We start from the raw sequence: 12,884 nt of genomic DNA on the forward strand, positions 1-12,884 counted from the left end.
TCGTGTTTTTGTTTAAAGATAACCTAGGCACTTTGGTGGCATCAGATATAGATTAAGCAACTATTGTGGTATTCGTGAATTTCGATTATTGTTAACCCGGCAAAAGCTAAAAACTACGATTGTGGAGCATACGCCGGAGAACACATCTTCATTCCTTTTGTTCATATATTGTAGGGAAAAGATTAATATTGTTATCATGCATAGCTTAATTTGTTTGGATTTAATCCGCATTAGATCACATTTTAACATTAAAGTTTAATTTTTTATGATGCATATAATATTTGCAAAATCAGAATATTATCAAATTAAATAAGATAGTATGTATTAACTATAATCCTATTTAATTGCAATTCAATTCCTGGTTGACAGTAGCAGTAATGATGAACTATATTTTCATTCTTTTTCAACACTACACTTTAAAACTGGTCATATCAGATACAATTAAAAAAATATGTGCAACAGAAATTCTATTTATATAATTGATATATTATTAAAATATATGTGAATCAGTTTTACAGGTATATTTTTATAAAAACAGATTTTAAACCGTTTCAGAATTTCTTTTATGAAGACAACACAAGAAAATAGAATATTAAAAATATTTTTTTAATATTGCTTAAAATTTCTTAATCTTATTTTTAATGTATCAAAAATTCTACTCCTAAGAATATTTTAATAATTTTATATATATAAAACACATTTTTTGCTATACTTATAACAAATTTTATTTATATCCAATACTTTTAAGAAATCAAATACTTACCAAGTTTAGTTTTATTAATATTAAACAACTCGGTCAATAAAAATTCTGCTTTAAAAAAATAAAATAATTTTATAATTCTGACATTAAGATATATATTTATGTTTTCTTTCTCTACATTAAAAATAAAGTACTAAGTTAGTATTCTTATTTAATTTATATATATAAAATTTAAGTGATTTCTTATTAATAAGAGAATGTTAAAAGATAGATATTAATTTCTATTTTTTTTTTATTTATAACATTGATTTATTTTAATTAAGTATCCATTATATTCTATTTTAAAGCACAAAAGTGACAAGACACATAAATACATACTTAATATGCAAATAATACTTTTATTAGAAAAAATAAATAACAGGCTGCTTATTTGACAAGATAATACAAAAAACGATTTTCACATGAAGCTTAGATGTGCATTTACATTACATATACATCCATTTAGATTCAAAAAGCAGTCCACAATAGGAACACATGAGCTTAAGTATGAGTAATGATCCCTGTTCAACAGTTTCAGTTCTACGATTGATTATTACAGTTCAGAACAAAGGCATTAGAGTTTACTCGCCTTCTTTAGTTTTGGAATCTTCCACACTCACAGGAACTTGACGTTCTTGTTTAGGAGGTGCTTCAATAGCCTTCTTTGGTGCTACGATGGTGAGAACGCCGTCAGGACTCAAACTAGATGTTACGGTATCACCTTCACAGGCCTGAGGTAGCATATATCGTCGAGTAAATTCCCGAGCGGAAAAGCTACCGTTTTCATCATTTCTCTCTTCATGCTTGCCGTGGACGACGATGCAGTTGTCAACTATTTTCACTTCAATTTCTTCAGGTTTAAACTGCTTGACGTTGAGAGCAACTTGGAATTGTTTGTCATCGTTCTTTACTTCAGACTGTCCCGAATTGGCAATGGAAGTTTGTGTGCGAGGATGGATTAGGTAACCTCGGTAAACTCGCGGAGGCAACAAGTCATCATCCAACAACTGCATCCCAAAACACTGGTCCATAATCCTCTCGGGATAATCCCATGTATTCCACCAGTCACGACCGAGGATAGATGGAACGAGAGCTCTTAATGCCATTTTTAACCTTTAGCACACACTCAAGCTAAATCGCAGAGAGACACAAGAGTTAGAGAACGTCGCTGTACAAGATCGCAAATTCAACTTTCACTTTGCTAAGTCGAATTCTGAAACTGACAGTACTTTCCGCCGCAGGGTATTTATATTCGTTTACCGGCTTTCTAGTAGCTTCGGGAAAAGTGAAGCAAATCCCAATTCGTTAGCAATAGAGGGAGTGCAACTTTCACCCATTTATCGCTCTTAGATTGATCGGTATTTATTTTCTTACTCTGCACTTCGTAAGTGAAGTAAAGGTTGCATCACTGCACATGCTCAAAAAATTGACAAAATTAATCGAACGAAGCAATTTTTATTTGTCTTTTATGTGAAAATCTGATGATAGTTATGATCATACCTTAATAACTAGTTTCAGAATTTTATTTTAAAATTAGCTTTTTATGGTTATATCGTTAAACATAACTTTTGATTTAAAAAATGTTCCGGAAATCATTGTCTTATGAAGTTTGGTTCTGTCTAAAAATATATTTTAAAAAAATCATTGCATTACGTATCCTTTATTTATTATGATAGTAAATTTCAAAAATTGGATGCAAATAATTTGTCATTAAAAGGATTTGGATGCAATGTCCCAGCTTTTACTTCAACTACCGAATCGTTCAAAGTAAACAGTTTGTTGGCGGCGCTTTCATTATTGGCGAATTACAGCAAGAGTTTTCTAGAGATTACTAGTCATGGGAGAGGGAGGAGGAACTCCACGTGCCGAATATCGCGGCACGTGTAAGTCGTTAAGCGTCGGTTCTTTTTTAGCTCCAGAAATTTCTGTTTTTGTTGGTTCTTTATGGGTGTGCGCTTTCGATTTCTAAGAGGAGGTGTATTTATATATATATATTTTTAACTAACTAATCTTACTTGTCACTTTTAATAAATAAAATAGAATCATTTTATAATCAAAATAATTTTCATTTCTTAGTTTAAAAAATTAAATTAGAATAAAAATTATATGATATATTTCGATTTTATATATTCTCAATATTTATGAAATTAACCTTTTACACTCGAATGGTGCCTTTAAACATTCAGAGATAGTGCATCATTTTGACGTTTTATTTATTTATTTAATTTTGATTATAAGAAGATGCAAATTAAACGGAAAGAATTAATTCAACTTAAAACAATTATATATATTTATTCTTCAAAGTAATAAACACGTCTTTGAATTAGGTGAATATTTATGCATCGAATTACTTTTCCGATTGCAAAGGGTTAATATTTTATTAATAAAAGCTATGTTTTACGAAATAAAATTATGCTGTAATACTTGTCAGGCTTAATTATTATGGAAATTAATGCTGTGCATGCCATATCTAATACAAAATTTTTTTTTTCTAGTTATGACATTTGAACACATTAAAAAAAAAAAATGTGAGATGAGATATTCCAACCATTAGTCTAAAGCATTGCAGCGTAATAATGCTTAAACTTTTAATTTTTGTTCAAATTTTAGAATTTTTTCTTTATAATAAAGCAACGATAACGTGCAATATATTTAATATCGTCGCAATGTGCCTCAATTTAAATATAGTAACTCAAACAAATAAAAGCATAAATGTAAAATAAACTTTAAAATATATTTAAAAAGCCGTTTAAAAATGGAAAGGAAAAAAATTTATTGAATTAAATTAGACATTGCTGATTTTTGGTTTTCAAATTTTTTTTTTGTTTATTTATTTATTCATTTAATTTGAATTCGTAAGAACAATTTTCGCACGATAATATGTTCGAAAGAAAAAGGTTTTATAAAGAAGAAGGTTTAAATATTGATTAATTTTTTATTAAAAAGTAATTAAATTTTGGAAAAACTTTCTAAGTGAACACCTATAACCCAAGAACTAAATAAGTAATAAATTTGGGGATATTTTGGGCGAATTTGTTCTTCGCAGTTAGCAGATAGAAAACGAGCCTATAAACACTGTCCTGTAAATAATAATAAATAAATACATTTTTTTTTTCATTTAGATTAATTCGAAAATTATTTTTTTAAATTAGATTTAAATCAATTTTTAGAAGTCACTAGTAAATAGCTGTTGAATATGAATCAAAGCATTCAAGGTATAATGTATTGATTAAGATTTGTGCTAATCGTCAGTGGCATATATGCTCGCTTTTTTTCCCCCCTTTTTATTTAAAGAACATACTTTCAGTTTTGCGCATTTAATAAGTAGTAAAAATGTTTAATAAATTTTTAAAGTGTTTTAAAGTAGTTTTTAAAGCAGTTTTTTTATATAAAATTGATATAAAGAAATTCGGCATTTATATTCGATTATAGGCGTTAAGCTCTCATATTTCATTTCATTATTTATTTGTTTTTCTCAAATTTTTGTTAAATATTTAGTAAAATATATTAATGCACAAATACAAAATGTATAAATTTTATCAGTATTTTAATAATATTAAGAACATTTATTATTACTGTAAAAGCTTTTAAAATCTATAAAAAAATATTAATTATAATTTTTAAAATTAAATTAATAAGAACTCGAACTCTCAATCCTTTTTATTAAATTAATGCAATAATTAACATAACTTCATAACTTAACAATAACTAATTTAACAATTAAATGTAATGCTGAAAAAGGACTTTATTAAAAAGTAGTTATGTGTCTTATAATTAAAATGCATTGATTCATTATTTAATATTGCCAATGAACAACAATAAAAAATATACTTTCGAATTGTGTTTCTTTTCTTATTTATTTATTCTTTGCTACTTTATATATTTCACAGCAAATCATGGGACTTGCTTGGTTCTCATGATTCTCTCTTTTTTAAATATATATTCAAAGTTCTTTTTATTAATTCTAAGATGTTATATTAATCTTATTAAGGTAAGATTTCCTTAATGATATTAATGAAACATTATTCTTCCATTTTAATCCATTAATTAATTAGTGATTAATAGATATGACAATCATTGTGTATGCTCAGGTAAGCAATGTACCTGTATCTACAAAAAAAAAAAAAAATCAATAAGTTTTTTGTTACCGAGCACCCCGCCCCACCCCACTCACTTCAAAACTTTATGGCGGCTTAGTGATAATATATCGGCTTTGGGGCTGAAGGGTTCCGGGTTTGTGCATAGAGCTTATATATATCACTATTTCAACTCTATGGATTTGAGATCCTATTCCTCTAAACATTCCTATGTATATTTGGATCTGAGTGCATATTAAATCTGATGACCAACTGATTTTCCGCTATCTCAATGCAGAAACTTGGAAATAACGGATGCCAGCTTAGGTGGCGTCCGCTTCATCTGACCGCGGTTCAAATTTACGAAGTCCGTTCCAAAGCAGCCTTTGTGTTATTTCAAAACGAGGTATTATTGTAACTAAATTGAGTTAAACTAAATTAATGTTACAAGAGATTAAACTCCAATTCTGTGAGAAATATTTCAATTAACTTGGAAAGAAAAATGTAATTTTTTTTTTTTAAATACACGAAAAATTTGAAAAAAAATTAAAAAATAGCTGAAATAAAATTAAGTCTTTAACTGATTATGGCCTCACTGACCATCTATATCAAGGATTAATATCCTTTACCTCTGATTTAAGATGGACTCGCTCCACTTTCTACATTAAGGCATCCTTTTGTGTTGAGCTCCGTCATAGCGAAGAAAATTGAATACACTTTTTGAACTTCTTCTCACAGATTGATTAGGACCAAATTTACAATTTTGGTGTAAAGGAATTTCATTTCTCTAATCCTTTGAGTTTTAACATAATATTTTTAAGTTGGAATTCTATGCATTGCATGATACGAAAATTGTTCAAAACGCTCTGCAAGGCTGGCGTCAGATCTAGAGTTACAAATTTGGCCCATAGTTATCTTCTGAGTAGCAGATGTTTATAAAGAAAGAATATTCAGGATTTTATTTGTATCTTTAATAAATTATCGTTTTCCTCAAAACTTTTGAATTTTTGAGAGAAATTTCAAAATCTATGACGAAAAATATGACACCAACCACAATTACAGAACCAATTCCGCAAATTTTTATTTCGTTTAAAAGCTGATAACCCCTTAATAAGTCATAAATGATCATCTGCCCCCCTCCAACGTACACATATACCATTGCATTAAATTTTTGAAAAGTGTCACAAAATAAAACCTCGACAAAAATTTCGACTGGACCGATTTTGCTTAATAATTTAACTTAGCTAACCAATCAGAATGCTGTTTGTTTATAGTGCGAATATAATTTAATACAATGTTTCCATTTGTTGTGATAAAAATGTTGACTTTAATAAAAATGTTGACTTGAATAAAATTGATTGACTTTAATAAATTAGTACTATTAATATAGTGGCAAGCAGCTGGTCGTTGAAAGCAGCTAGATGTGAATAATATTTTTTTAATGTATAAGCATGTATCCCCTGTTATGAAGATTGCACTAAAAATTCGACTAAAGAATTTAATGCAATTTTTTATTCAATTTTTCTTTTAAAATATAAGGTAAGAAGAAAGTGAACCCTGAATACAATTATTAGGTATGAGAACATTCATATTATGCAAACGGCTCGTGAATTTTATTTAACTTGATTTGTCTCATGTTTGCAAAGCTAAAATTTTGTAATCAAGTTGTCATTTACTTCCATATGCGCTGGAATTTTGAAATTTTGTACTCTTCTTGTGTGTTCCCGATGAAAATAAACTATTTTAAATTTCTCAGAAGTTATTAATCAGTCGAGTTAATTAAATCAATTTCATCAAGTAGCTCCATCTGGTTGCGAATAAGGAAAAATTGGTTTCAAGATATTTATAATAAGCTTATTTCATCAGTCAATGTTTTCGCTAGGAATACTGATTTTTTTCCATGTCATTTAAATCTGTTATGTGGGATTTGATGTTCATGCCTCCTTTAGCATAGCAATTTTAAACTTCAATTGTGTAAGGCATTAAATCCATGTTTTTTTAGTAGCAATGTCTTGTTTGTTCATTATCTATTACGCCTTTAAGGAACTCAAGCAACTGTTCTATCATAAATGATAGAGCAGTTGCATTTGATTGCACGCCGTTGGAGCGAATTTTTTCAACATTTTTTTCTTGTTATGTAGCTTTTTTTTATGTAGCAGAGCCAATTTTTTCAACATTTTTTTCTTTTTTTCTTGTTATGTAACCTTTTTTTTATGTAACACTATAGTATATAAAAGCGTAGTATAGTATATTTTATGTAGCACTATAGTATAAAAAATGGGACTAAAACTTTGAAAAATCCACTAAGAAATAACGAAATTCTCCATTTTTCGAATATTTAGACGCGTTGCTCGATTGGAAAATATTACATTTAAAAATTTTTTCTCCTCTTTTCTTTTTTTAATTAAAGAATCCATCAGTCCCATTTGTTTGCTTCTCTAATGACACAGAAATATAAATTTTAACCGTTTCGAACCAATCTAACAATAACTCTCTTATATTATTAGTAAAGATATTAAGTTGTAAAATAGCTCTGAAAGGATAAAAATTTTACTTTGTAGTATATTAATAAAAGTGTGTTTTTAAAAATAGCTTCTATTAATCAGACAACATTTTTCCATTGTTTTTCTTATCATTATCACACATTATGGAGAGATTGAAGAAAAACAAAAATATCATAAATTAAAAAGAACCAATCGTATACAATATTTAGAAAATGATTGAGAATCAGGTAATTTATTTAAATCCTAAATATCACTTTTGAAACAGAGCTACAGTTTGAATAGATGCTAAAAAAAAAACAGTTACTTCACCGCTTAAAAAAATGTTCTGCTTACTTATTTTATGACGGATTCCAAGAGAAACTGTTAAAAATAGACATACGTTAAACTTCAGGAACATTTATTTTAAGCTATTTTACAAGCTATACAAGAACTATTAAAAAAAGCACCAAAAATATTGAAGAAAAAGGCTCAAAAATACAAAATATATATAGAGAAAATATTCGATTTATGATTTTAATGATTATCTACATTTCAGAGCTTCTTAAATACTTCAAAAATCATGCTTGGGATTATGCTTGTTTAAATACATGGTAATTCAAAACGAAGCAAACAAGAGGGATAGGGTTTAGTATCTGATCTTTGCAATAAAATTGTAAATTTTCCTCAAATTTTGTGGAAATCTGTGAAATGAAAATATGAAGTCTGTCTGTCCGTGTGCAAGTGAACACGATTGTGCAAAAATGCAGTGAACCATCTAGATGAAGTTAGGCTTTGGCTTTATCATCAAATCAGAACGTTTGTGCCAAGTTTTGGACGAAATATGCCAAAAAGTTAATCATTATGGGTCATTTTTTGGAATTATTCCTAAAAATCTATCTGTGAATACAATAACTCAAAATCTAAATAAGCTAGATGAATGTAATTTGTTATGCACTTTTACCAGCGAAAAACGGACGAAATCCTTCATTAGAAGTCGCTACTGTTTATTCGCGACATTCAACATGCACTAATATTGAATGTTGAATGAAAAATATTTTTGTTACGTTAAGAAAAAAAAATCGATATTTTAAATCATTACTATTATTAAAATATAATATGATACATGCCATAATAGAAGAAATATTCAGTAACAGAAAATGCAAATAAACTGCTAATTTAAAATGAATGTGCTATGAAAGAGAAAAAAAAAATCTCTATTAATAAAAAAAAATGAATCTGATAGTGCGTGTGTTAATACTCTACAGCCATATTGTTTTTCATCTACAATAATTCATTGTGGGACATATACACTATACAAATGTACACTTCGGAGCGATTATTTTTGATATTTTAATCAGAATTTTAATTAATTAAAAATTAATTTTATTTTTAATATTTTTCCACGATAACTCCCAAAAATATTATGTCATAAAAATAAGAATTTTTCAGAATTACGAAATTTAAAAAATTGTGTTTTTGATTATACCAATTTAACAATATTGCAAACTTTTACTGAATTTTAGCAATTTTTTTAATTTGTTCAATTCCCAACAATAGATGGCGCTACCACCCTGAAATTGAAACCGTTTTCATTATTTTATCTAATATTTAATTACATCATTTTCTTCCATCGTTGAAAGATAAAAAAGACAGATTCTATTTAATATATTAAAAAATTTATCAGTTTACAATATCAGTAAAAAAATGAAGCTACAATCCCGCGATATTCAATAAAAAGACGAACACACTTGCGTTTTAATAGTTCTATGATGTATGTAGTACAGGTCTTCATTATAAAAGTTTTCGTACGTAATGAAAAGAACATATGCAAGAAAAATTAAAATAACACTGCTTTAATGTCTGGCAGCGTAAAGGAATCATGTGCACGAAATTAAATTATATCTAAGCAGTTTAACTGAAACAAAATATAATCAATATATTCGGCAAATCAGCTGGTCGACAAAAGTTATTTAAAGCAAATAAAAAAGAAACCCGAAATGGGGATATTTTGAAGCGAATGAATGATTTATCCTGTTTTTATAATAAAATTTTCCAAAAATAATATTTAAAATCTTTAATACGGAGTAAGAGGATAAACTGTACTATTATGGTGCCAGACTTCGTACCACAGGTGAGTGACCAGGCATCCTAGATTAACAAAAAGAATTCGCAGATTTTTATTATTTGTTTAATCTCTGTCCCTTCAAATAAGTAAAATAATCTCCATGAAGTTTAGTAAATTTGCAAGATAAAAAAACTGAAATTTCGTTTTTTTTTTCTTTTTTTTTTCCTATTATAGTTAAGGGATTTTTTTTTTAATTTAATGTTTATTTTATGAGTATAATATCATTTTCTTGACGCTTTTACCTTTCATAGATACGAAGTACAATGAGAGAAAATATTGCAAACAACAACAACAAAAAAAGAGAGAGAGAGAGAGATTTTGACGAATCACTGCGTTCCAGACTTTCTTGTCCGAATTTTTTTTTTTTTTTTTTGGATTATGTCTATCTGTCACTCTGTCTTCTGTCAGCACAATAACACAAAACTCTTCCAACTATGGCATTAAATTTCTATGAAATTTTGTTAAAAAAGTGCATTCGTAGGAAAGTTGTCTATCTCTCTGAGAGAAATTGAATACGATAACTGCAAAAAACATAAAGAGCTGGAGGAATAATATTTATTACTCATTTTAAGGATTTAAATTTGTAAATACGCAGAGAATTTCGAAACAGATCCGAATTGATTGACCGTTAATTGTCCTATATATTAAAATACATGTAAACACGACAAAAACGCTATGAAATAAATAAATGAAGTCTGATATAATATCTTTATGCTAAAACTGTAGTTCTGCGTCAAATTTGGGTTTCAATCAACCAACAGAAAGCAAGCATAAAAATATATATTCTTTAATATACTATAAAACACAACATGCTTATGTTGAGTACTCTGAAAATAAAAATCTGAGCATCCTAGTATTCATAGTTTTGTCCAAAATCACAATTTATATGAGAGAAAAAGAAAGATTATTGAGTATGCCAGAAAGTTTCAGAGAGACCACTACTATTGGTTTGTATTATTATTATTCAGCAATCGCCTCGGGCGATCAGCTTGTTCTTCAGGACTCTTGTAATATTTAATTTTGATTACATCATTCAGATCTAACTTCCGACATCATCATTCCTAAATTCATCATTCCGACAAATTCAAATTGTCAAATTATTGACAATTTAAATTACTGGCAAATTGTCTAATATTAAAGCCGTGTTATTTCAATCATCCTACTCATTCATTGTGTACATGAGCGTTCTAATGGAGACCAGCCCCATAATAACATAGCACTATTAAAAATATAAATTAGCGGTCCATCTTATTTTAGCAATATTATAGCATTACTTTTTTATTTGTCTTTTAAAATACACAGACATTAAACAGAATCTTTCTTCTTTAGCTTTCAATATTGGAAGAAAATTACACGGTTAAATTTTAGATGAAACAGTGAAAGGAATTTCAGGGCAACAATATAATCTATTATTGAAAATTAATCAATGAAATATTTTTTTAAAAAATTGTTAAAATTCAGAGAAAATTTATACGACTTTGAAAATGATATCATTAATGAGACATTTTTTATATTTTAAAATGATATAAAATTTATGTTTGTACGCTACTATTTTTGGAACTTATCACGGAAATACAAAATTTCTCTTAATTTTTTATTAATTAAAATTATAATTAAATTTTTTGAAACTCACTACCCCTTTGCAAATTATATAATGTGTGATATTTGGTAGCTGTAAGGAAAACGGCCTGGCCCGTAGAGCGCCAACACACACACCTTTTTTTTTCTCATGATTCCTTGTGTAATTAATTATGATTCCATTTGTATATTATACATTTCTGCTAAATTTGTTTCTGCTAAATTTCGCAAAGAAAAAAAAATAAAACCGATCCATTTTTATTGAATGCTCAATGCAAACAGGTATGCCGGGACACACCCTGCTTTGACCGTTATTATTGTTGCGGATGGAGCAAGATGTTTAAATCCTAATACGATGGATAGAGGAAAAATGATGCTTTATTTCACAAATAATCCAGAAATGTTCAAGCAAAAATATAAAAAAAAATGCAGTTAAAGTGTACATAAAGAACAAAAAATCACAAAAAAAAAAAATCGTTACCTAATAACGCTCAGTTTAAGCAACAAAGCTCGCTGTGCAATCAAAACTCCAAAGAAAAGAATTGGTTCTTCTCGTAATGCTTTATCTTTTATTTTCTCCCACAAGGGCCATATGACGTAACGTAACATGGAATTTTCCAGAAGAATCTTCAGATCTCCATTTCTAATTCGGTTCAGAATATTTACATTTCCCAAAGCATTCGTTTTGAACTATCGCCAAATCACCAAAATCGAGATTAAATGAATCAACCATTTACCACCCAGTAAACATATTTAGAAATAACTCTTTCTAATAGTAAGGCTATTGTAGTAGCAATAGCAATATTACAGATTCGTTATATAATACTATGCAATGAAAATAAAAAATTTATGTAATTAAAATAAAAAAAAAATTACATGCCTTTTTAATGCTTATTAAAAAAGCAAGTACAAAAAATATCTAAAACATTTTAATCTTTATTATAACTGAATTTAAATCGGGAAATTCTTTTTTATATACAAATATGTTATCTAAATATAAAATGTCGATTGTGATAAAATTTAAAAGGGCATATAAACTTGAAATGTGGTATCGAATATTATGGCTATATATGTCTTTTATATATGGCATCACTAAATATAGTGATGAATTCTTAGTAATATAAACTCTGAAAGTAAGCATATTTCGATACGATTATTATAATTTCATAAAAACTTACATTTAGACACGATTCAGTTAGTTAATATGAAATTATTTTTAGTATTTAATGTATCTGATTTCAACAATTTCAATTTTATTTTATTTATCACCTTTCAGGATGTTAAACATTTTTTTTAACAATATCAAAATCCGGTGTTGTCAATTGGTGTTCCTTCCTTTCTTTTTTAGTGTTGGCAATACGTTCAAAATGACAAAGGAAACCGAAATTCAGATCTTAAAAAGCCATGTGTAGTAATTTTCTATGTCATTATAATTTTTAGAACATCAAGCTATACGTATTTCAGAAGAATATCTTATCCAAGAAGATCCTACTACTAAGAAACAATTTGTTAATTATTCTTTACATTAATTACACCACCCAGGAGAGTCGACTCAATCATGAGATTTTGGAATAGAAAAATTATATATTCCTTACTACATTATGCATTCGATTATTATTTCATATAACGATTTTCGCAATTCTGAAATATCTTACACATTTACATTTTTACATTTCATATAAAATATGTTCATCATTTGTACAGTTTGTATCATTGTTAATGTTTATAGCGAAAATATATATACATGGTATATACTCTAAGTGTGACATAATAGCTAAGTGTTAGAAATAGCTAAATGTTTGTAAGAAACATAAACTTCCAATCAGAAAGTTTGGAAAAAATCGGTATTTTAACTTTTCCCTCAATAACAACAACAAAAAAAA

The 12,884-nt window shown here is 27.8% G+C and overlaps 1 protein-coding gene across 1 annotated transcript; it reads right to left on the reverse strand.

Annotated features, from left to right (window-relative positions):
* Window positions 1-1,075: 1,075 nt before the first annotated feature.
* Window positions 1,076-2,020, reverse strand: LOC129988413 (protein lethal(2)essential for life-like). Its single transcript, XM_056096637.1, has one exon. It carries the CDS (start codon window positions 1,843-1,845, stop codon window positions 1,321-1,323), a length of 525 nt encoding a protein of 174 aa, XP_055952612.1. The 5' UTR covers window positions 1,846-2,020; the 3' UTR covers window positions 1,076-1,320.
* Between the last annotated feature and the right edge of the window lie 10,864 nt (window positions 2,021-12,884).

This window comes from Argiope bruennichi, chromosome 10, assembly GCF_947563725.1.
Source record: "Argiope bruennichi chromosome 10, qqArgBrue1.1, whole genome shotgun sequence".
NCBI classification, from domain to species: Eukaryota; Metazoa; Arthropoda; class Arachnida; order Araneae; family Araneidae; genus Argiope; species Argiope bruennichi.

Excerpts from the sequence above, each read along its gene's own strand:
- LOC129988413 (XM_056096637.1), bottom strand. The coding sequence starts at position 1,845 with ATGGCATTAAGAGCTCTCGTTCCATCTATCCTCGGTCGTGACTGGTGG.